At 36.7% G+C, this 26,297-nt stretch overlaps 1 protein-coding gene across 2 annotated transcripts in view; it reads right to left on the reverse strand.

The window, feature by feature from the left end:
- Window positions 1-7,107: 7,107 nt before the first annotated feature.
- Window positions 7,108-26,297, reverse strand: part of LRRC69 (leucine rich repeat containing 69) — a 73,678-nt gene continuing 54,488 nt past the window's right edge. For both annotated transcript variants that reach the window (XM_032467801.1, XM_006194485.2), the window contains one exon: window positions 7,108-7,255. In XM_032467801.1, the coding sequence (XP_032323692.1) occupies window positions 7,145-7,255 (111 nt within the window). In that variant the 3' untranslated portion in view covers window positions 7,108-7,144. The remainder of the gene's footprint in view (window positions 7,256-26,297) is intronic.

The raw sequence follows: 26,297 nt of genomic DNA on the forward strand, positions 1-26,297 counted from the left end.
ACCCAGAAGTCGGTAGAGCTACACTGCCAGCTCTGAGGGCAGAGAGTGTGGGGGACACCAGAGCAGAGCACTGACATTCCCATAGCCAAAGCAAGAACAAGGGCAGAGTCAACAAAGAGTACTTAAAAGCACTCCAATGCCACCTACCACACACCACAACTCAGAAACTGAAACAGGTCTGGAAGCCTCCATTCCAACAAAGTGGGAACAGACCCGGCCCCTGTCAGGTGTGTGCAACCACAGAACAAAAAGGAGGCCCCACTGAACAACCAGGGCAGACTCTGATCACTGCAACACTGGCCACAACCCCAACCAAAGGGATAATAGGCAACATACACAGAAGAAAGATGTGGCAACCATCCATACTAAAAACAAACCTCGTGACAAGATAATTAGGGGCACACAGTCTACACAGGAAGGCATCCTCTTTAAAAAAAAGAAAGAAAGAAAGAAAAAAACCTCCAAGACCACAGTAAATAACTGACACTCCGTAACTTATAATGCCAGAGAGGTGTAAGTAAAATGAAGAAGCAGAGAAACCACTCCCAGTTAAAAGAACAAGAGAAATCCCCTAAAAGCACGATCCTTTAAATAGACCTTGATGGTCTACTAGATGATGGTTTCTAAAAGGGGATGATAAAAGTACTGAAGGAAATAAAAGTGACTATGAATAGAGACACAGAATACTATAAAAAGGAAATTGAAACTATAAAGAGGGGTCAATTAAAAACAGAAAACTCAATGGCTGAGATGAGAGCCAAGCTAAAGGCAATCAAAAGCAGGCTAGATAATGCAGAGGAAAAAGTAAGTGACTTAGAAGACAGGATAACAGAAGTCACCCAATAAGAAAAGCAGACAGAAAAGCAAGTAAAAACCAATGAAAAAAATATAAGGGACCTATGGGATAATATAAAGCATGCCAACCTATGCATAATAGAGGTCCCAGAAGGAGAAGAAAGAGAAAAGGGAATTGAAAAGGTATTTGAAGAAATCATGGCTGAAAACTTCCCAAACCTGAAGAGGGAATCAGATATCCAAGCACAAGAAGCACAGAGGGTCCCCAACAAAAAGAACCCAAACAAACAGACCCACACCAAGACATACAATTAAGACAGCCAAGTTTAAATATGATGAAATGATTTTAAAGGCAGCCAGACAAAAACAAAGAGTTAGTTACAAGGGTACCCTCATAATGCTTTCAGCTGATTTCTCAACACAAACACTGCAGGCCAGAAGGGAGTGGCAAGATATATTCAAAGTTCTGAATGAGAAAAAGCTGCAACCTAGGAAACTTTATCCAGGAAAGCTTTCCTTTAGAATAGAAGGAGAGATAAAGAATTTCAGAGACAAGCTAAAATTAAAAGAATTCATCAATACTAAACCTATGCTAAAAGAAATACTGAAAGGTCTACTCTAAATAGAAAAGAAGTAGGATGATATAGGAAGGAGAAAACTGTAATTGGAAAGGTGATATCTACAAAGAGTTGCAACAGAATAAGCATGAAGATGTGAAAGAGGACATCAAAATCATTAAAGGTGGAAGAGGGGAACGAGAAAATGTCAATTTTTTTCTTTTTTTTTTTTTTTTTTGTTCTTTTTAGGATGTGTTTGAACTTATATGACTATCAGTTCAAAGCAAACAGATATAGTAATGGGTTAATATACTTGAAAAACAGGGTACCCACAATTCAGAAGTGTACAATACAGTCACAAAAATCAAAAAGAAACCAAAATAATACAAAAGAAAATTGTCAAACCACGAAAGGAAAAAGAAAGGAACAAAGAAGAAATACCAAATCAACAGGAAAACTAAGTTCAAAATGGCAATAAACACATATCTATCAATAATTACTGTAAATGTCAATGTACTAAATGCTCCAATCAAAAGACACAGAGTGGCAGACTGGATAATAAAACAAGAGCCTACAATAGACTGCATACAAGAAACCCACTTTAGGGAGAAGGACACACATAGATTGAAAGTGAGAGGATGGAAAAAGATATTTCATGCAAATGGAAACAAGAAAGCAGGAGTAGCAATACTGACTTCAGACAAAATAGACTTCAAAACAAAGGCCATAAGAAAGATAAAGAAGGGTAGTATACAACGATTAAAGGAGCAATACAAGATGAGGATATTATACTTGTTAACGTAAATGCACCCAATGTAGGAGCACCCAAATACATAAAGCAAATACTAACAGACATAAAGGGAGAAGTTGATGGGAACAGAATCTTAGTAGTAGACTTTAACACCCCATTGACATCATTGGACAGATCTTCCAGACAGAAAATCAATAAGACAATGGAGACACTAAATGACACAATAGAACAGTTAGACTTGGTTGATATTTTTAGGACATTACATTCCCAAAAACCAGAATATACATTATTTTCAAGTCCATACGGAACATTCTCTAGGATAGATCATGTGCTTGGGCACAAAAGAAGCCTCAACAAATTTAAGAGGACGGAAATTATTTCAAGCATCTTTTCTAACCACAATGCCATGAAACTAGAAATCAATTATAGAAAAACAAAGAAAAGTAAAAAAAAAAAAAAAAAGACCGCATGGAGGTTAAACAACATGTTACTATAAAACCAAAGGGTCAATGATGAAATCAAAGAAGAAATTAAAAAATACTTTGAGACAAATGACAATGAAAACACAACCACACAAAATCTATGGGATGCAGCAAAAGCAGTCCCAAGAGAGAAGTTCATGTCAATACAGGCCTTCCTCAAAAAAGAACAATCTCAAGTGGAAAAACCTAACCTATCACCTAAAAGAATTAGAAAAAGAAGAGCAAACAAAACCAAAAGTCAGCAGAAGGAAGGAAACAATAAAGATCAGGGAGGAAATAAATAAAATAGAGATAACAAAGAAAAAAATCAATCAAACCAAGAGCTGGTTTTTTGAGAGTAAACAAAATTGACAAAACTCTGGCTAGGCTCACCAAAAAGAAAAGAGAGAGGGCACAAATAAACAATAAAAAATGAAAATGGAGAAATTACAACCAATACCACAGAAATTAAAAAAAAAACATAAAGAATACTATGAACAACTATATGGAAACAAATTAGACAACCTAGAAGAAATGGAAGTGTCTGGAAACATAAAGTCCACCAAGGCTAAATCAAAAAAAAGAGACCACTTGAACATAACAATCACTAGAAATGAAATAGAATTAGCAATAAAAACCTCCCTACAAACAAAAGTTCAGGACCAGACTGCTTCACTGGGGAATTCTACCAAATATACAAAGAAGAACTCATATCAGTCTTTCTCAAACTCTTCCAAAAGACTGAAAAGGAGGAGAGTACTCCCTCCCAAACTCATTCTATGAAGCTACCATCACCCTGATACAAAAACCAGACAAAGACACTACCAAAGAAAATTATAGACCAGTATCACTGATGAACATACATGCAAAAATTCTCAACAAAATATTAGCAAACAGAATCCAACAGCACATAAAAAAGATCGTACACCATGATCAAGTTGGATTCATCCCAGGGACACAAGGATGGTTCAACATACGCAAATCAATCAATGTGATACATCACACATCCACGAAAGAAAGGACAAAAACTACACGATCATCTCAATAGATGCAGAAAAAGCATTTGATAAAATTCAACACCCATTTATGATAAAAACTCTTACCAAATTGCATATAGAGGGAACATATCTCAACATAATAAAAGCTATTTATGACAAACCCACAGTCAGCATAATACTCAATGGTGTAGCCTTCCCACTGAAATCTGTAACAAGACAAGGATGCCCACTCTCATCACTTCTATTCAACATAGTCTTGGAAGTCCTAGCCACAGCAATTGGGCAAAAAGGGAGCAGGACACAAGATTAACATACAGAAATCAGTTACATTTCTTTACACTAGCAGGAAAAGAAAGTAAAGAAACGACCTCTTTTAAAATTGCATCCAAAACAATAATAATACTAGGAATAAATCTGACCAAGGAGATGAAAGACTTATACATGGTGAACTACAAAACATTGATTAAGGAAATTAAAGATGACTTAAAGAAATGGAAACATATCCCATGTTCTTGGATTAGAATCAATATCATTAAAATGGCCATACTGTCCAATATGATCAACAGATTTAATGTAATCCCTGTCAAATTACCCAGGACATTTTGTACAGAACTAGGATAAACAATCCTAAAATTTATATGGTATCACAAAGACCCCAAATTGCCAAAGCAATATTGGAGAAAAAACATGAGGCTGGAGGAATAACCCTCCCAGATATCAGACAATACTATAGAGCTACAGTCATCAAAACAGCATGGTCCTGGCATAAAAACAGACATATGGATCAATGGAACACAATAGAGACCCAGAAATAAATCCACAGACCTATGGTCAATTAATCTTTGATAAAGGAGGCAAGAACATACAATGGAGAAAAGACAGTCTCTTCAGAAAGTGGTGTTGGGAAAACTGGACAGCAGCATGTAAATCAATGAAGTTAGGATACTCCCTCACACCACACACAAAAATAAACTCAAAATGGCTTAAAGACTTAAATATAACACAAGACACGATAAATCTCCTAGAAGAAAACATAGGCAAAACATTTTCTGACATAAATCTTAGCAGTGTTCTCCTAGGGCAGTCTACCCAGGCAATAGAAATAAGAACAAAAATAAACAAATGGGACCTAATTAAACTTATAAGCTTCTGCACAGCAAAGGAAACCATAAGCAAAATAAAACAACAACCTATGGAATTGGAGAAAATATTTGCAAATGATGCAACTGGCAAAGGCTTAATTTCCAGAATATATAAACAGCTCATACAACTTAATAAGAAAAAAACAAATAACCCAATCCAAAAATGGGTAGAGGACTGAAACAAGCAATTCTCCAATGAAAACATAGATATGGCCAACAGACACCTAGAAAAATGCTCTATTTCACTAATTATCAGAGAAATGCAAATCAAAACTACAATGAGGTATCACCTCACACCAGTCAGAATGGTCATCATTCAAAAGTCCACAAACAATAAATGCTGGAGAGGCTGTGGAGAAAATGGAACCCTCCTACACTGTTGGACCATTGGTGGGAATGGCAGTTTGGTACAACAATTATCAAAAACAGTACGGAGATCCCTCAAAAAACTAAAAATAGATTTACCATATGATCCAGCAATCCCACTTCTGGATATATATCTGGAGAGAACTCTAATTCAAAAAAATACATGCACTCCAATGTTCATAGCAGCACTATTTACAATAACCAAGACATGGAAGCAACCTAAATGTCCATCAGCAGATGACTGGATAAAGAAGTTGTGGTATATTTATACAATGGAATACTACTCGGCCATAAAAAAGAATAAAATGCCATTTGCAGCAACATGGATGGAACTAGAGATCATCATTCTAAGTGAAGTAAGCCAGAAAGAGAAAGAAAAATACCGTATGATATCACTTATATGTGAAATCTTAGAAAAAAAAAAGGACACTATGAACTCATCTACAAAATAGAAACAGATTCTCAGACATAGTAAACAACCTTATGGTTACTGAGGAAAGGAGGCAGGAAGGGATAAATTTGGAAGTTTGAGATTTGCAAATGTTAGCCACTATATATATATAAAAATAGATTTTTTTTTCAAAAGCAAGTTTCTTCTATATAGCACAGGGAACTATATTCAATATCTTGTAATAACCTTTAATGAAAAAGAATATGAAAATGAATGTATATGCATGACTGGGACATTGTGCTGTACACCAGAAATTGACACATTGTAACTAAATTTACTTCAATTAAAAAAAAATTTAGAAAGAAAATTTAGATTTAGAAATATGATGCTAAAAAAATGGGCAGAGGCTCTGAATAGACAATTTTCCAAAGAAAACATACAGACGGCCCACAGGCACATGAAATATGGTCAACATTACTAATTATTAGGGAAATGCAAATTAAAACCACAATGAGATATCACCTCACAGCAACAAAAAGGCAAGAAATAAGTGTCGGCAAGGATGGGGAGAAAAGGGAACCTCCCAGCACCGTTGATGGGAAGATGAATTGGTACAGCCACTAAGGAGATTCCTCAAAAAGTTAGGAATAGAACTATTACATGATTCAGGTATTCCACTTCTGTGTATTTATTCAAAGAAAACAAAAACACTAATTGAAAAATATATATGCACCCCTATGTTCATGGCAGCTTTATTTACGATAGCCAAGATACAGAAACAACCTAAGTGCCCACCAGTGGATGAATGGGTAAAGAAGATGCGGTACATATACACACACAGACACCATACTACTCAGCCACAAAACAAGACACAATCTTGCCACCTGCTGCAACATGGATGGACCTTGAGGGCATTATGCTAAGTGAAATAAGTCAGATAGAAAAAGACCAATATCATATGATTTCACTCATATGTAGAATATAAAACAAAACAAAATAAACAAACAAAACAAAAAACATAGAAACAGAGAACCCATGAGTTATTACCAGAGGGGATGTGGGGTGGGGAGGGGTGAAATGGGTAAAGAGGGTTAACTGCATGGCAACGGATGGAAACCAAACTTTTGGTGGTGAGCACACAGTGGTATACACAGAAGTTGAAATATAATATTCTATACGTGAAACTTACATAATGTTATAAATGAATGTTACCTCAATAAAAGAAAGAAAAAAGATGTTAATGCTTCTTGGAAAATACGGGCTCAACTGCAATCATACAAATGTAGTTGAACTGTAACGCTGAAGAGTGATTCTACTTCACTTGCAAAGCATCCATAACGTAAACACTTGTCCCAACTAAAGTCCTTAATACTAAACAAGGAGGGGGGTCGTCATAAAACAACAGGAAAAAATAACACTCATCTGCCCCACTGATCTTCATTTTTCCGTTTTTTATTTTGTTTTTAAGTCAACGAAGAAACGGCACACCTAGAGTTTTCTAAACAATTTAAAGGCAGACTGTGGTCCTTAAATTGGGGCCTTTACAATTAAATGATTTTTCTTCCTTTACTTAATGTACTGACAAAGAGACGAGCATGGTACCACAGGAGGCCATAATCTGACTGTGTGTGCAGAGCTCACAGGGCAAGTCCTGAGAGGCTCTAAGTGAGCTTCTTCCCTGCTCTACACTTGAGCAATTCCAAAGAGGTTAGGGCCACGTTGATCAAAACATTTATAAGAACAAATTAATATTCGAAGAGGGACCAGCTGTAGATTTCTGCTTATTTTCCAGTTCTAAAAAGTAAAGATTAAAAATAAAATTAAGGTAGTGCTCAGAAATAGTTTTGAATAAAATACATATTAGCTTCCTCAGAGATTTCAGAACTTTGATTTCTAAAGAACACGCTAAACTATTTATGTTGGATTTTCTCTTTTCCCACAACAAATAAACAAACTTAACTAGCTAAGAAGGGCATAATTAACACTAACCAAAATCAGAGAATAAAAGATTATCTATGCTTTTATTCAAAGACATTATTAAATTGTCTGGCTGTTAAGTGTTTGGGGTGAAGGTAAAAAGCAATACAGAACACACACAAGCCTGATTCTGTCCCACAGGGATGTTAAGTGGATCAGTCAGTAGAGATTTATTGAACACCTCAGTGGACATCTCAGTTTTATCTGTCTCATGTCCACTTCCCATGGAAGTTAGTCTTCCTGATACCCTGTTCATTGCCTGCAGTGTTCATTAGGACTTTCAGTAGCTGAATTTATGCAAGCTGCCAATACATGCCTTAGGTTTTTGTACTTAAAATATCTCTAACCTTACTTCTCAATGAACAAAAAAGGCAGTTTTCAAAAACCCGATTAGCCAACTCAGTGTGCATGTCTTCAATTATTTCACTATTTGAAATAATGGCAACTTCAAATGGCACACCATTTGTATGCTTTGCAAACAACTTCTGAAGTCAGCGCAGCTCTCGGTGACAGAATCCAAAACAGAGTCACACAACTAGCAGTTTCACTGGTTGATAATGCTGCTTAGGTTTATCATTAACCCGTCATCACAGTCCACAGTGAGAGGTCTCAGCACTGTTCTGTTTACTCTCCCACAAAAGAACTTTGAGGGCCTATGTAAAGGACCCAAGCACAGGTTATTAATCCATCCTTGAGAGAGTAATAGCCTTTCAACCCTGGTGATAAATCAGTGGGCAGCCAAAGTCATATGTAACATCCACCTTCACATCCGCCCCCAACAGTGACCATGGAGTGCTCAGAGAACACGTGGCACTATTCCAACAATAAAATGATTTGGGTGAAGATGAAAAATGAAATCTCTACAAACCTGACTTCCTTCTTAGAAGGAATTTGACTTGATCAATCAGCCAACATTTACTGAAATTCCCAATGGGCATCTTATTTTTGCATGTCAGCATCCATTTCCCATCTGCCAGCACAAAAGCCCACCTTTTCCTCTAAGGAACCAACAGTTCTCCAACGTTGGTGCAAATGTTATGAAAGAAAGAAGGCACCTGATCCCACCCCCTGTCTCAAGACATAATCATGGAACTCAGGCCCAGCACACGAGCCAAGACAGTCCAAGCTCTCCTTTCCGCCCAAAAGCTTTCCCTGGATCTACTGAGAGAGGGACGCTCTCCGTCTACTGCTGGAAGGCATAACTTAGGAAACTCTTAACTGAGAGCAAAGCCAAGACAAAGGAAAACAGAAGGACAAATTCTGGATGATAAATTTGGATACCTGATCCAGCACGACGAAATATTCAGCCAGTCCCATCCCTGGACCTTCTTCACTACTTGAATTAGTGTGTGAGCTGGGTTCTTTAACTTAGAACTGAGAGTTCTGATAAATTACAGGCAACCTAAAACCTGTACCACATTAGACAAAGTGTCAAGGATGCAAAGATACATAGCAGATAATTCCTGCCTCTAAGAATTCTTTCAGCATCTAGCTGGAAAGATAAGACATAAACATAAAAAATAACTAGAAACATAAGGCTCAACCCAACACAGGTTCTTCTATATGGGTGCAGGGAAAGGAGACACCACCACAGGCTGCATACTAAACCAAGAGTTCACAGTGTAAAGAAACAACGAGCTCGGTTTGGAAGGATGACTAAGATGTAGCTACCTCTAGAGGACACGAAAGGACATTCAGAGAAGGTGAACTACAAGAGCAGAAATTCAAGAATGTGCATTTTGTATTGGGGAAACAAAACAGTATAAACAACAAACAGACCATAAAATGTTGAATTGTGGGATAGCAACAATAAAGATACTAGTCAGGGATAAAAAGAATTCCTAAGTAGTTGTCCAATGATAGACATATGACATATTTTAAATCTACTCTACATGAGATCATATTGATTAATTACATTATAATGGCTAGTCTTTTTGAATTAATGTTCCTTCTGGATATAAGCCCAGGAGTGGGATTGCCAGGTCATATGGTAAGTCTATTCCTAGTCTTTTGAGGACTCTCCATACTGTTTTCTACACTGGCTGCACCAAACTGCATTCCCACCCCCAGTGAAGGAGGGTTCCCTTTTCTCCACAGCCTGTCCAGCATTTATCGTTTGTGGACTTTTGAATGATGGCCATTCTGACCGGTGTGAAGTGATACCTCATCATAATTTTGATTTGCATTTCTCTGATAATTAGTGATATTGAGCATTTTTTCATGTGTCTATTGGCCATTCGTATGTCTTCATTGGAGAATTGCTTGTTTAGGTCTTCTGCCCATATTTGGACTGGGTTGTTTGTTTTTTTCTTATTAAGTCATATGAGCTGTTTACATATTCTGGAAATCAAGCCCTTGTCAATCTCATCTTTTGCAAATATTTTCCCCCATTCTGTAGGTTGTCATTTTGTTTTGCTTATGGCTTCCAATTGGGAGTTTAAGATTTGCAGATACTGACTGGTATATATAAAATAGATAAACAAGTTTATACTGTATAGGACAAGGAAATATACTCAAGATCTTGTAGTAGCTCACAGTGGAAAAGAATATGAAAATGAATATATGTATATTCATGCATGACTGAAGCATTGTGCTGTACACCAGAAATTGACACAATATTATAAACTGACTATACTTCAATAAAAAAAGAAAGGAGACCTCTCAAAGAACATTAAAAAAAAAAAAAAACTAGGACAAAGACTAGAGTCATGAACCAAGAGGAGAAGGTTAAGGAAAGACAAGCATAATTCAACAAAGTAAGCATGGCCGTACAGTTATTCAATTTTCTCTGTCCAGTTTCTCCATGAGGTGAAAAGTTTATAATAGAAACTATTAAAAGCATTTTCTATTTCCATTGTGGTTTTAGCCATTTTCCCTTGTGTCATTAAGAAACTGTATGGGCAGAGTTTGGCTTGGCTCTTGTTGGAAGCAGGAATGCAAAGTGTCTGTATTCCTCATTCCCATTCTTGGGGGTATTACTGTTTAGTTAATTATAATAGAGTGTTTTGTTTAACTTTCTAGGAGCTTATTTTTCCAAAGAACATTAAATATGAAACTGCTTGTGATTATTCTCTGACTTAATAATTACTATTTCTGATATAATATCTCTCATGGCTATGAATTGTGTCCTGGAAATTTTACTGAGAAAAAATGGACTTAACATAATTTCTTGGTAACATACTTTCCCATCTAGTCATTGATTGAACTCAGTAATTTTCACATGAAAAAAAGAAAGTCACTAATATCTGACTTTTGATATCCATTTAAGTTCTTATCTCCATTTGTGGCATCACCACCTGTGGGACATACATCTCTACCAGTATGACATATGTCCATTTGAAATAAGCGTGTTACAAAGGAGTAATGACACACACCCTTAGACATCTCTTCACAAACCTCAATTAACAAAACCTCACAACTGTGTCAAAGATAATTACTGCTTCGGTCATTGTTTACAGATAGAAATTGAAAACCTGAAAGATCCTTTTTGTCAAGCCAAAGTGAGAGAAGAGGAAAAGGAGCTGGTCTATGATTAGACGTGATTTTATTTCTTTTTAGCAAAAAGCTTTAAAATGTCAAATGTTATACTAAAGTCTCATTTTTCACTCTTTACTATTTACAATGAAATGCACTATTTCCTAAAGCAAATAAACATATGATTACAATCCTCTCCCTATTTTAGGGAAAAGTAGTTTTGCTCTTTAAGTTTAAATATGCATGTTTACTAAGTTTTATATTTGTTGAATGGTGGAAACCAGAGATTTTTTTTAAATCTTTCAATATATGCCTAAGAGTTAATCACTACCATATTTTAAACTTTGAGAAATCAAAAATTATCAAAATATATAATTCTATCACACAGAATAAAGTAAAGCTTTGGATAAGGTTTCAATATTATCTAAAGAACAAAGAATAGGATGGTTTCCTTTTTTCTTGGGAAAAGTTATCATGGTAGGCAGGATAAAGGCTCCCCAAAGATGTCCGGGTCCTAATCCCTGGAACTTGTGAATACACATGTTGCCTTACATGGAAAAAGGAACTTTGCAAGTGTGATTAACTATCTTGAGATGGGGAGGTTATCCTGAATTATCCAGATGGACCCAATTTCATCACAAAGATCATAAGAAGTAGAAGGAGGCAGAAGAGAAGTTCCAAGTGATGTACTGTGAGGACTGGATCTGCCAACACTGGCTTTAAGGATGGAGGAAGGAGACCGTGGGTAGCCTCTAAAAGTGGGAAAGAGTGGTAAGAAAGCGGATTCTCCCCTAGCATCTCCAGAAAGAAATGCAGCCCCGCAGACACCTTGATTTTAGCCCAGTAACACTCATTTTGGACTTCCGACCTACTACACTGTAAGACAATAAATTCTTGTTGTTAAGGCACCAAGTATATAGAAATTTGTTACAGCAGCAATAGAAAACTAACACCAGCAGCATGTTCCAAATTAGCAGGACCATGAAGCATGACTGTGACAGCCCCTCTCCCCTCTATGGAATCAAGACACTCTGGAGCTAGAAGAGATTTTGGTCTAATTACTTCATTGTCCCAATGAGGAAACTAGTCCAGCTACAGTGAGAAGGAAGGTGACTTGCCTTAGGCCTCATAGTTTGAGGCAGAGACATGACTAGAATCTAAGTTCACTATATTCTAGGTCAGCATTAGTCACGGTATGCCTCCCAGCTTCCTTCACTAATGTGGGGTTTTGATTATAGTTTAGTAATAATTTGCAGAACTTTTTGGAAGAATGAGAAGTTGTTGGAAAGTGGCACATATTTTCAAATAAAGCATGGAAGGATACTGTTTTGCTGTTCTGATCTGTTTTCAACTGATGGTTAAATGTTTCACTTGAATTATCCATGCGTCACTTGAAACTCATCATGTCTAAAATGAAACTTGAGAGAGAGGGTACAGCTCAGTGGTAGAGTGCATGCCTAGCATGCATGAGGTCCTGGATTCAGTCCCCAGGACCTCCATTAAATAAGTAAATAAACTAATTACCCCCAAATAAAATGAAACTTGAGGTCTTGCCTCCCAAATCAGCTCCCTCTGGATCTTCTGGCTTTCCCTTTGACACCCCTCTGAGGTTTCCCATATCTGATCAGTTGCTAAGTTGCTGTCCTTCCTTCCTCATGGTGCTTCCTCTCCTTGTATTTCCACTGATACCCCTTGTACCTACCAGGCAACCACTCTAACAGGTCTCTGTTCTTCAAACTCCAATTAATCCAGCACAGGGCTGCCAAATGATTCCTTCCAAAATACGTCTTTCTTTACATCACCGACTTGTCCCCACACATTCAGGATCCTGTTTCCAAACAGGATCAAGTTCAAACTCTTTATTCTATCCTTTGACTGGTTCGTAGAATTTGACCCCATTTGTTAAAAATAATGTCTCTTGCTCCCATTCTTCAGCCACAAACCAGCTTAGTTGATTCACTGCCCTGTGAACATGACTCGTTCTCCTCCATTTTGCTCCCTTCTCCTAAAAGATCGTCTCTGCTTCCCTCTCCGTGTGTCTGAATTCTAACGACATCAAAGCCCCGTGCAAGCTCTGCCTGGGCCCGCCCTAGGCCTGATGACACACAGCCCTCTCTCCTGACACTCTGAAGCCCTAAAGTGGTTGGTCTCTGCCATTCATTTAACATTTAGTTTTTTATACCTACAGATTTACAGATTTAAAGTTTAAACGATTCCATTTTAACCATTTGGGACAAACTAGATCCCCTGCTTGTTTGTATTGTACTTAGCACCCAGAGTTTCTTGCTTAAAGCAGGCTCTCAAATATTTATGGAATGACTGAAAATAATTTTAAAAATCCAAGGTGGACATTCAGAATGACACTTCCTCCATACCGTCAGTGATAAGCACCAGCGATGAGCACTCCTGTAAAGTTAACCACTCCATTTAGGAAGTGCGGCCATACATTCAGATTTGCCTGGGACAGTCCTGGCTTCCTGCTGTTTTCCCAATTACTAATAATGTCCACTTAACCACCGGCTTATCCCTTTGCCACCCCTTTCCAGACAACTTGCAATAATAATAATAAAATAATAATAATAATAATAATAATAATAATAATAATAATAATAAATGTCCACGTTCACTGTCAAAAGCACCTTGGCTTAGATGATACGTTACACACGGTCATTCCACCCTTAGGGCAGTTTGGGCTGTAGTAAAGGGCAGAAACCAGAAAGGAAATCCTGCCCATGTTCCAGCTAAGCAGCATTCTCTCCACTACAGAGTGATCCTGCTTGTGCACCACCATCTCTGCATAATCGATGTTCTTTGAATTTCACGTGGGAGGTACAAACATTTTGGTGATGCACAGCTTCACATAAATGTGCTGAAGCTGAGTCTGTACTTATTATTTTTTAGAAGAAAAAAAATCATATACATTGAATACAACTGTAACTCTAGCTAGCAGTTTAAGAAACAAAAGGGGCAGTTCAAGAAAGGGAAAACAATTCAATGAATTCCCATATCAGAAGTAATCAAGACGCAGTGTGTGAGATCATTTATACTATAATTGCTTTGCTATTTTCTGAATAAAATAGTAAGAAACATTCATGCCATTTCAATTTTTTGAACGATAAATACACATTGCTTTCATGAGTGTTTAGAATAAGAAATGTGATGTCTTCTGATCATCTAAGTGTCTAACGTATTAAATTAACTAACCACTACATAAACGTTTTAAAACCTACGTTCAAAAAAAATAAAAAAAATAAACAAAAATAAAACCTACGTTCATTTTCACAGCTGACTGGTTGAAAGGATCAGTTTCATAAATGAGTGTCAATGGTATCTAAACAGTAATAACTTTTTACTGCAAAGTAAGATTTCGCTAACTAATGAGCAAGATTATTAAACGTAATCTTATATTATGTTTCATTGCTGGCAGCTCGTCATAAAAAGGGAGTTAAGGCTGCAATTTTTCATTTATTTTTATAAAGTTGATTAGCGTCTTCACTCATTTGCAGTAAAACCGACTCAATCTAACCTCTTCTGAGAGTAGTTCTCATTATATTACATCATTCAGTACAGGGTAGAGAGTTCATTTTCCAAACTGTCCCCTCCCTAAACTCTTCAACTTTAAAGGAATCTAGGGAAATGATAAATTCAACTAATGTAACTATGAGACATGAAAACTATCAAATGCGTATCTTGGGCACTGGATCACTCAAGTGTTTGGAGCAAATTTTAGGAGACTATTTAGGTAACCTCTAAGTCATTCGTTCAAGTATGGCACAAGTTGGTAGTTACTAAAAAGGATTAATTTTTTGCTGTTTAGAAGCATTATTATCACTAGTAGCTAATACTTAAATATCAATTACAGTGAAATTATTGGTAATTCTGTAATTGCTAAGGACTAACTGAACTCAGATGTCAAGGGCTAAAACTTTGAGAAAAAGGCAAAAACATCTGAAGGAAATATGGTAAAAGTTAGTATTTAAGATGGAGTAAAATTTTTCACCAGCTATTTTACAATCCTCATCGCTCTATTTTCTAAGATAAGCATGACATACTTTCACATTCTCCTGAACAGAAGCAAAAACAACTTGATATTTGGTTGTCTTTAGGATTTTTTGTATCAAGAATAAAGACCCATTCATCATCAGGTGTCTCCCTCCTTTGTGCTGCTGTCAGGTAACAAATCCATCCGAGACAGAACATTCTATAAAGCACAGCAGGGCGACCAGACATTGGCAGAACCAAATTAGGTTCTTCCTTCATGATAAAGTGTTTACTCTAAAGGTCAGCATTCTCTAAGTTTAGTTCCTAACAAGGTAAGTTGAATTTTTTAATAGAAAGGGAGTCTTCTAGGAAAACTAGTTTTTTGTACAATCCCTCTCTACTTAAGTGGGAATACTGCATGAAATCCTAAATGTATACAAAAGCAACTTTTTACTAATGTGGTTAACCTGATTACATCCCTTAGTATTTTGTTCATGTCCTCACTTTAGAAACAGGGAACTAAATAATCCCATTAAAATAACATTGTGATTGCCAAGCACCTGGTAATGTATATTCCAATCTAATTTTTTAATCCAACTGTTAACAGTTTTTAAACATCCTTATGCTTATTTAGCATAACTTATAAATTCATACTATACACTTGGTCTAATTCCACTATCATATAATTTTTTCACTGTCATATACTTGCTGTTAACTTGCTTAACTTTTCCAATTATTTTAAAGATTAGAATCAATGGTTAAATCTGAGCAAACAAGTTTTCTTTTCAAAATTGTCTTCTGATTTTCTAACACTCACATGTACTTTGCCTATAAACTTATCTAGGCATATAATTCTAGACTTTGAGTGAGTTTCTCTCAGTGCTTTGAAGATATTATGCTATCTTTTTCTGGCATCTGCTTTCAGTCCACTGTCATTTCTTTATAGGTGATCTATTTTCTTAAAATCTTATCTTTAATTCTAAATAGCTTCTCTTCAGTAGTATACCTTTTTACCAAAATGTGTCTAGGTATGGATTCATTCTTATTTCTTCTACTTGGCACTCAGTGTACTTTTTCAATGTGATGGGTCATGTCTTTCTTCAATACCTGAACATTTTCTGCCACTAACAAAATTCACACCCAGGTCTCTCATTTATTTTTTTTTAACCGTTATGTCTTTAGTTTATTTTTTTATTGAGGTATAGTCAGTTTACAACGTTGTGTCAATTTCTGATGTACAGCACAATTCTTCAGTCATACATGAATATACATATATTCATTTTCTTACTCTTTTTTCACCATGAGCTACTACAAGATATTGAATATATTTCCCTGTGTTATACAGTATGAACTTGTTTATCTATTTTATGTATACCTGTCAGTATCTCCAGATCTTGAACTCCTAGTTTATCCTTTCCCAACCCCTCCCCCCTGGTAACAAGTCTGTATTCTGTCTGTGAATCTGTTTCTGTTTTATATGTAAGTTCATTTGTCTTTTTTTTTTTCAAATTCCACATATGAGTGATATCATATGGTATTTTTCTTTCTCTTTCTGGCTTACTTCACTTAGAATGATATTCTCCAGGGACATCCATGTTGCTGCAAATGGCATTATATTATCATTTTTATGGCTGAGTAGTGTTCCATTGTATAAATATAGCACAACTTCTTTATCCAGTCATCTGTCGATGGACATTTAGGCTGTTTCCATGTCTTGCCTATTGTAAATAGTGCTGCTATGAACATTGGGGTGCAGGTGTCTTTTTGAATTAGGATTCCCTCTGGATATATGCCCAGGAGTGGGATTCCTGGGTCGTATCATAAATCTATTTTTAGTCTTTTGAGGAATCTCCATACTGTTTTCCACAATGGCTGCACCAAACTACACTCCCTCCAACAGTGTAGGAGGGTTCCCCTTTCTCCACAGCCTCTCCAGCATTTGTCATTTGTGGACTTTTGAATGATGGCCATTCTGACTGGTGTGCGGTGATACCTCATTGTAGTTTTGATTTGCATTTCTCTCATAATTAGTGATACTGAGCATTTTTTCATGTGCCTGTTGGTCATTCGTATGTCTTCATTGGAGAATTGCTTGTTTAGGTCTTCTGCCCATATTTGGATTGGGTTATTTGTTTTTTCCTTATTAAGTCAAATGAGCAGTTTATATATTCTGGAAATCAAGCCCTTGTCAGTTTTATCTTTTGTAAATATTTTCTCCCATTCCTTGGTTGTCATTTTGTTTTGTTTATGGTTTCCTTTGCTGTGCAGAAGCTTATAAGTTTAATTAGGTCCCATTTATTTATTCTTGCTTTTATTTCTATTTCTTGGGTAGACTGCCCTAGGAGAGCATTTTTGAGATGTATGTCAGACAATGTTTTGCTTATATTTTCTTCTAGGAGGTTTATTGTGTCTTGTCTTATGTCTAAGTCTTTAAACCATTTTGAGTTTATTTTTGTGTATGGTGTAAGGGAGTGTTCTAGCTTCATTGCTTTACATGCTGCTGTTCAGTTTTCCAACACAACTTGCTGAAGAGACTGTCTTTATTCCACTTGCCTCCTTTGTCGAAGATTAACTGACCAAAAGTTTGTGGGTTCGTTTCTGGGCTCTCTATTCTGTTCCATTGGTCCATATGTCTGTTTTTGTACCAACATTATGCTGTTTTGATTACTGTAGCTCTGTAGTATTGTCTGAAGTCTGGAAGGGTTATTCCTCCAGCCTCATTCTTTTTCTTCAGTGATGCTTTGACAATTCTAGGTCTTTTGTGATTCCATATAAATTTTAGTATGATTTGTTCTAGTTCTGTGAAATATGTCCTGGGTAATTTGATAGGGATTGCATTAAATCTGTAGATTGCCTTGGACAGTGTGGCCATTTTAACAATATTGATTCTTCCAATCCAAGAGCATGGGATATCCTTCCATTTTTTTAAGTCTTCTTTAATTTCCCTAATCAAAGTTTTATAGTTCTCCATGTAAAAGTCTTTCACCTCCTTTAACCATTATGTTTTAACTCATGCTATAATCTTTGTCACCCTGTTGCAGTTATTGTAATGCACTCAGACATATTTACTTGATAAAAATGTATTCTTACTTCCCTTTTAATTTTTAAAATAAAATTATATCGATACCAAATACCTTTCTTCTCCTATTCTTTCTTCAATCCTTATTGTTTCTCCAGTGGTAACTGGTGTTAAGCTGTGCACACATGAACACACACGTGTGTGTTCTGAGTATGTGAAATCTTGAAGAAAAATTCCACATATCTGGTCTGAATACCAGTGGTTCTGTGTTCCACTCCACACGTCAAGAGAGGAAAAGCCCCACCTCTCTTCCACATAGTAGCCTTTTAAATATAAGAAGGCAACTACTGTGAATAATCGTAAAACCATCAATCATTAAATATATTTACACTTTCTCTTATGGTCAAAATAAAAATGTGCATGCTATAGCACAGCAAAATGTGACCTGAAGGTGGTATCAGGAGCCATAAACTAAAGCCCTGATTCTGTGATTTCATAGATTTGAAACTTATGAACAAGCTACCTAACTTACTTAGTTGCCTCACCTGTGAATGGAGACAATAAAACTAAGTCATAAAGTTAACACGAGGATCAGAGACTCTTGTTACTCCAATGTTACCTCCTCAGGAAAGTCTCCCTCAACCCTCCTGCTGTAGGCTGAATGTTTGCGTCCCCCACAAAATTCGTATGTTGAAATCCTCACAACTAACATACTAGGAGAGGGACCTTTGTGTTCAGCAGAAGAAAAAGTGAGAAAATTCTATTTCTTGCACATCTGTGTTTTATAGCGTGAAAATCTGCAGCCACTCCACCTGGCTTTGCCCCTCCCCCACTGACTGCATTTTCTCATTCTCTTTTGCTGACTCCAGCTTTTGCCCACCTCTTAAACACTGCTGTCCTCAAGGGTTCTATCCTTCTGACCTCCTCACTTCACTGTGTAAGTTTCTCCTGGCACTCTTCATCCCCATGGCTTCAAGTGTCACACTTACAAAAAGGATCTTTAAATCCATATCACCAGCTCCAACTTTTCTTTCTCAAAAAAAAAAAAAAATCTCATCTTGCTACTCCACGACTTCAGCAACTGCAAGTAGCTGTCATGGGCTGAACCGTATGCACCCAACATTCGTATGTTGAAGTCCTAACCCGCAGTGCTTCGAAATGTGACTGTAACTTGGAGGCAGTCTTTTACATGGTAATTAAATTAAAATGATGTCATTAGAATGGGCCCTAATTCAATATGACTAGTGTACTTACAAGAAGAGGAAATTGGGACACAAATTTTTTTTAACATTTTTTATTGATTTATAATCATTTTACAATGTTGTGTCAAATTCCAGTGTTCAGCACAATTTTTCAGTCGTTCATGGACATATACACACTCATTGTCACATTTTTTTCTCTGTGAGTTATCATAACATTTTGTGTATATTTCCCTGTGCTATACAATGTAATCTTGTTTATCTATTCTACAATTTTGAAATCCCAGTCTATCCCTTCCCACCCTCCACCCCCCTGGTAACCACAAGTCTGTATTCTCTGTCTGTGAGTCTGTTTCTGTCCTGTATTTACACTTTGTTTTTCTTTGTTTGTTTGTTTTTGTTTTTGTTTTTTAGATTCAACATATGAGTGATCTCATATGGTATTTTTCTTTCTCTTTCTGGCTTACTTCACTTAGAATGACATTCTCCAGGAGCATCCATGTTGCTGCAAATGGCATTATGTTGTCAGTTTTTATGGCTGAGTAGTATTCCATTGTATAAATATACCACCTCTTCTTTATCCAGTCACCTGTTGATGGACATTTAGGCTGTTTCCATGTTTTGGCTATTGTAAATAGTGCTGCTACGAACATTGGGGTGCAGGTGTCATCCTGAAGTAGATTTCCTTCTGGATACAAGCCCAGGAGTGGGATTCCTGGGTCATATGGTAAGTCTATTCCTAGTCTTTTGAGGAATCTCCACACTGTTTTCCATAGTGGCTGCACCAAACTGCATTCCCACCAGCAGTATAGGAGGGTGCCCCTTTCTCCACAGCCTCTCCAGCATTTGTCATTTGTGGATTTTTGAATGACAGCCATTCTGACTGGTGTGAGGTGATACCTCATTGTGGTTTTGATTTGCATTTCTCTGATAATTAGTGATATTGAGCATTTTTTCATGTGCTTTTTCATCATTTGTATGTCTTCCTTGGAGAATTGCTTGTTTAGGTCTTCTGCCCATTTTTGGATTGGGTTGTTTATTTTTTTCTTATTGAGTCGTATGAGCTGCTTATATATTCTGGAGATCAAGCCTTTGTCGGTTTCACTTGCAAAAATTTTCTCCCATTCTGTAGGTTTTCTTCTGGTTTTACTTCTGGTTTCCTTTGCTGTGCAGAAGCTTGTAAGTTTCATGAGGTCCCATTTGTTTATTCTTGCTTTTATTTCTTTTAGGAGAAAATTTTTGAAATGTATGTCAGATAATGTTTTGCCTATGTTTTCCTCTAGGAGGTTTATTGTATCTTGTCTTATGTTTAAGTCTTTAATCCATTTTGAGTTGATTTTTGTATATGGTGTAAGGGAGTGTTCTAGCTTCATTGTTTTACATGCTGCTGTCCAGTCTTCCCAACACCATTTGCTGAAGATACTGTCTTTATTCCAATGTATATTCTTGCCTCCTTTGTCGAAGATGAGTTGACCAAAAGTTTGTGGGTTCATTTCTGGGCTCTCTATTCTGTTCCATTGGTCTATATGTCTGTTTTGGTACCAATACCATGCTGTCTTGATGACTGTAGCTCTATAGTATTGCCTGAAGTCTGGGAGAGTTATTCCTCCAGCCTCTTTCTTTCTCTTCAGTAATGCTTTGGCAATTCTAGGTCTTTGATGGTTCCATATAAATTTTATTATGATTTGTTCTAGTTCTGTGAAATATGTCCTAGGTAATTGGATAGGGATTGCATTAAATCTGTAGATTGCCTTGGGCAGTGTGACCATTTTAACAATATTGATTCTTCCAATCCAAGAGCATGGAATATCTTTCCATTTTTTAAAGTCTTATTTAATTTCCTTCATCAGTGGTTTATATTTTTCTGTGTATAATTCTTTCACCTCCTTGGTTAGATTTATTCCCAGATATTTTATTACTTTGGGTGCTATTTTAAAGGGGATTGTTTCTTTACTTTCTTCTTCTGTTGATTTATCGTTAGTGTAAAGAAATGCAACTGATTTTTGAACGTTAATTTTGTAACCTGCTACCTTGCTGAATTCTTCAATGAGCTCTAGTAGCTTTTGTGTGGACCTTTTAGGGTTTTCTATATATAGTAACATGTCATCAGCATATAATGACACTTTTACCTCTTCTTTTCCAATTTGGATCCCTTTTATTTCTTTCTCTTGCCTGACTGCTGTGGCTAGGACTTCCAGGACTATGTTGAATAGGAGTGGTGATAGTGGGCATCCTTGTCTTGTCCCAGATTTTAGTGGGAAGCTTTTGAGTTTTTCACCGTTGAGTGCCATGCTGGCTGTAGGTTTGTCATATATAGCTTTTATTATGTTGAGATATGTTCCCTCTATACCCACTTTGGTGAGAGTTTTTATCATAAATGGGTGTTGAATTTTATCAAATGCTTTTTCTGCATCTATTGAGATGATCATGTGGTTTTTGTCCTTTCTGTTGTTGATGTGATGTATTACATTGATTGATTTGCGTATGTTGAACCAGCCTGGGACACAAATTTGTATAGAAAAAAAGACAGTGTGAAGACACGGGGAAAAGACAGCCATCTACAATCCAAGGAGAGAGGTCACAGAAGAAACAAGCCTCTGACACCTTGGTCTCGGACTTGTTAGCTTCCAGAACTGTGAGAACATAAATTTCTATTGTTTACGCAACTCAGTCTGCGGTACTTTATTATGACAGTTGTGACAAGCTAATGCAGTAGCTTTTGAAATTAAGTTAGAACTTTACACACAAGAGTCATCTTGACGGCACACCTCTCTCTAACCTCAACTCCCATACCTCACATTCAGTGAGTTCCCGGTACTCACCGTGCAATTTATTTGAACAATGTTACCTTTGAACAGGCAGCCCACTCTCCTAAAACACCTGTCTACTGGTTCTTTATCTATTCTGATGTCTCCCTATCATTCAAAGCACATCTACAAGCAATGCCTATTAAAATAATTTTAATGTGTATTATGTATTCTTCAAGTGCAAAGCACAGTCACTGTGCTAGGCCCCAGGGACAGACCAGAGAACGCCCTCATTTAATTGAGATTCCTTCTTCTCACAGCACACTGTGCACACCTCCATCATAATACCTACCACAAGAATGTAATCATTCTCTCCTGTCTGATAGCTGTGATTTTTTTTAATCTACCTTGTTGAGGATCTGCTGTGTGCTACCTTTATTAAGTACCTGCTGCACGAAGCACTGTGCATTACCTCCTGTATCACTCATCTAAGCCCTGTGAGATGGTACTATTTTTATCCCAATTTTCAAATGAAAGCTTTGCTTCAAAGGGGAAGTTAAGATGACACAAGCATTAAGTGGTAAGGCTGGTCGTCCAGTCCAATTTGTCAGATTCCAATCACCTTACTATACCACTTCTCCCAGGAGTGTGTGAGTGTCTGGAGGGTCAGAGCTCTGTATCCCCAGCCCTTAAAGGACCTGACATAGTAGGAAAAATTAATAGTTTAAGTGGATAAATAAATGATGATAGAATAAAGCTCATTAACATGAATGCCTTACATTTAGTTGAAGCAAAGGAGGAACAACTGAGTTGAAAGCATAGAAAAGATAGTCTAGCATGTCTGATTAAGAAGTTCCCTCCCCAGAGCCTCTGCTTAGAAGCTTTGTGAACTTGGCCAAATTACTTCCATGAACCTGGTTTTCTCATCAGTGTCATGGGGTTATTCTGACATTAAGTATTCCAGGTGAGAGGCTTAGCACAATGTCAGACACACACTTAGTACCATATAAGTTTTCTCTTTGGTTACGATTATTAGGTTGCAATTTCTCTACCTGAAATGAGACTAGCAGCTCATCAGATGATTTTGAGAGGGAATCTGTCTTTCTTTCCCAAGAAAGATGTTCATTGGGAAAAAATGAACATGGCAACTTGTCCAAGGTGTTCATGTCACAGCCAATGAAAAGTAGAGTGTTTTGGAAACTGCTGCCAAGTCATATGACATGTGTTACACTCATTAGTGTCTCCTGAATATAACAGTCCATTCCAGATGGTAATGTGAACAATTCACAGATACGTTACATAAGCGATCAAGATTACAGATTTATTCTCATCTTGAGAATTGCATACAATTCTATTTTCATTTTTCCACTGATGATCTCTCTTTTCTCTTGGTGTTTAATGTCCAGCTGGTTTTGACTTTTAAATTTCTCCTCAACCATTATTTCATCTTGACATTAGCCCTTATTGGCAGCAGCTCTGCCAGATTCTTCTCTATAATACATTTGATGTAACACATCACTAACCTAATAAAACACAGGAGTAAGTATTAAAATCCAGTTCTTGTATTCATCAGTCATTCTGAGGAATGAAATATGTACCAAGCACTGTGCTCAGCTCTCTCTGATAAGAGTTGCCCATTCCACCCACTCCTATTCAACACAGTACTGGAAATCCTAACTAGAACAGTCAGGCTAAAAATCGGATAAAAGGCTTCCAAATAGAAAAGAAAGCAGTAAAACTGTCTTTGCAGACGATATGATCTTACATATAGAAAAACCTAAAGACTCCTCCGAAAAACTGCTAGAACTAATCAACAAATTCAGTAGTTGCAGGATACAAAAGCAACATACAAAAAACAGCTGCATTTCCATATACTAACAGAAAGTATATGAAAAATAAAGAAAACAATCCCACTCACAATGATGTCAAAAACAACAAAGTTCTTGGAATAAATCTAACCAAGGAGGTTAAAGATCTGTACACAGAAAAGTACAAAACTTTGACAAAGGAAACTGAAGAAGATACAAACAAATGGAAAGATATCCCATGTTCATGGATCAGAAGAATTAATAACATTGAAACATTCATGTTATCAAAAGCTATCTATAGATTCAGTGCAATCGCTATCAAAAGTCCAATGAATACTTTTCACATAAATAGAAAATACAATCCTAAAATCTACATAGAGCCACAAAGGACCCCAAATAGCCAAAGCAATCCTGAGAAAGAAGAACAAAGCTGGACACATTACACTTCCTGATTTCAAACTATACTGCAAAGCTATAGTAATCAAAACAGTACAGTACTGGCATAAAAATAGACACATAGACCCATGGAACAAAACTGGGAGCTCAGAAATAAACCCCTGCATTTATGGTCAACTCGTATTTGACTAGGGATCCAAGAACACACAATGAAGGAAGGATAGTCCCTTCAGTAAATGGTGTTGGGAAAACTGAACAACCACACGCAGAGGAATGAACTGGATCCCTATCTTACACCACTCACAAAAATGAACTTGACATGGATTAAAGGACGGAAACTGTAAAACTCCTAGAAGAAAACATGACATTGGTCTCAGCAGTGATTTCCTGGATATGACAGCAAAAGAAGTAAACATAAGTAAGTGGGATTAAGTCAAACTACAAAGCTCCTGCACAGCAAAAGAAACTCAACAAAAATGAAAAGCAACCTAAGTGATGAGAGAAAATATTTGCAAATTATATATATGAGAAGAAGTTAATATCGAAAATATAAAGAGAACTCACACAACTCAACGGCAACAGATCTAACAACCTGATTAAAAATAGGCGAAGGAACTAAATAGACACTTTTCCAAAGAAGACATACAAATGGAAAACAGGTACACAAAAAGGTGTGGAACATCACTAACCATCAGGGAAATGTAATTCAAAACCACAATGACAAATACGAAAACAAATATATGTATGTTCATGTATGACTGAAGCATTGTGCTGTACACCAGAAATTGACACAACCTTGTAAACTGACTATACTTCAATAATATATATACACACACACACACACAAAAAAAAAAGACATGGGAGCCAGCTTGAAGGTGCTCCTATCAGCCAAATCTGGGATAATCTGAGAAACAAAATGAAGAATGATATTAATAGGTTGAAGCTTATCAAATAAAATAAGAATGCATCTGCCTATACTGATAGAAATGAATAAATTCAAAATTTGATAAAGATTGAGACAGTCTCAAATATCAACTACACAAAATACTTATTACTGAGGGATAAACAGTAAATTTACAGTGAAGAAGCCTAACAGACATCGCCTTAATCCACTGATCAAAGTAAGCATCATCAGTGATGGAACAAATCACAACTATGTAACATCTGATAGGATTCAGTACGAAGACAGCCTTACCTCTGTGATACTTCTGCCCAAGATGAATAACCTGCCTCTAAACAAAAGGAAAGATCAGACCAACCCAAAGTCTTTAAAATGGTCATGAAAATCAAAGAAAGATGGAGGAATTTGTTTTGGAATAATACAACTGAATACAGAAAAGAGCAGATTCTTTTCCTATAAAGAGCATTTGGGAGACAACTGGCAAAACTTGAATGGAGTCTGAAGATTATATGTTAGTATCTGTGTTTATTTCCCAAAAAAGAGAAAAGAAAAGAAACCCACAATGAGGTATCACTTCACACCAGCTAGAATGGCTGTTATCAAAAAGACAAGGGGTAACAAGTGTTGGCGAGAATGGAGAAAAGGACCCGCAGAGCGCTATGGGTGGGCATGCAAACTGGTACAGCTACTATGGAAAACAGTATGCGGGTCCCTAAAAAATTAAAAATACAACTACCATATGATCCAGCAATCCCACTTCTTAGTATATAGAAAGAAACTGAAATCTGAATCTCGTAGAGATACCTGCATTCTCTTGTTCACTGCAGCATTACTCACAATAGCCAAGATAAAGAAACAACTTGAGTGTCTGTTAACAGATGAATGGATAAAGGAAATACTATATACATATATATTATATATCACACACACAATGGAATATTATTCAGCCAAAGAAAATAAGGAAATTCTGCCATTCATGACAACTTGGATGGACATTGAGGGAATTATGCTAAGTGAAATAAATCAGACAGAGAAGGAAAAATATTGCACATTATCATTTATATGTAGAATCTAAAAAGACAAACTTAGAGAAACAGTAAAGTAGTGGTTACCAGGGGTGGGGGGTGGGGGAAATGGGAGATATTGGTCAAAGGACAAAAATTCCCAGTTTTAAGATTAACAAGTTTGGGGATCTCCTATACAGCATGGTGATTATAGCTAATAATACTGTATCACATATTTGAATGTTGCTAAGAAAGTAGATCTTAAGTGTTCTCATCACAAAAAAGAAATCATAACTATGATAGGATGAAGACAGCAGCTGACACTACGGT

Source organism: Camelus ferus, chromosome 25 (genome assembly GCF_009834535.1).
Source record: "Camelus ferus isolate YT-003-E chromosome 25, BCGSAC_Cfer_1.0, whole genome shotgun sequence".
Classification (NCBI taxonomy): domain Eukaryota; kingdom Metazoa; phylum Chordata; class Mammalia; order Artiodactyla; family Camelidae; genus Camelus; species Camelus ferus.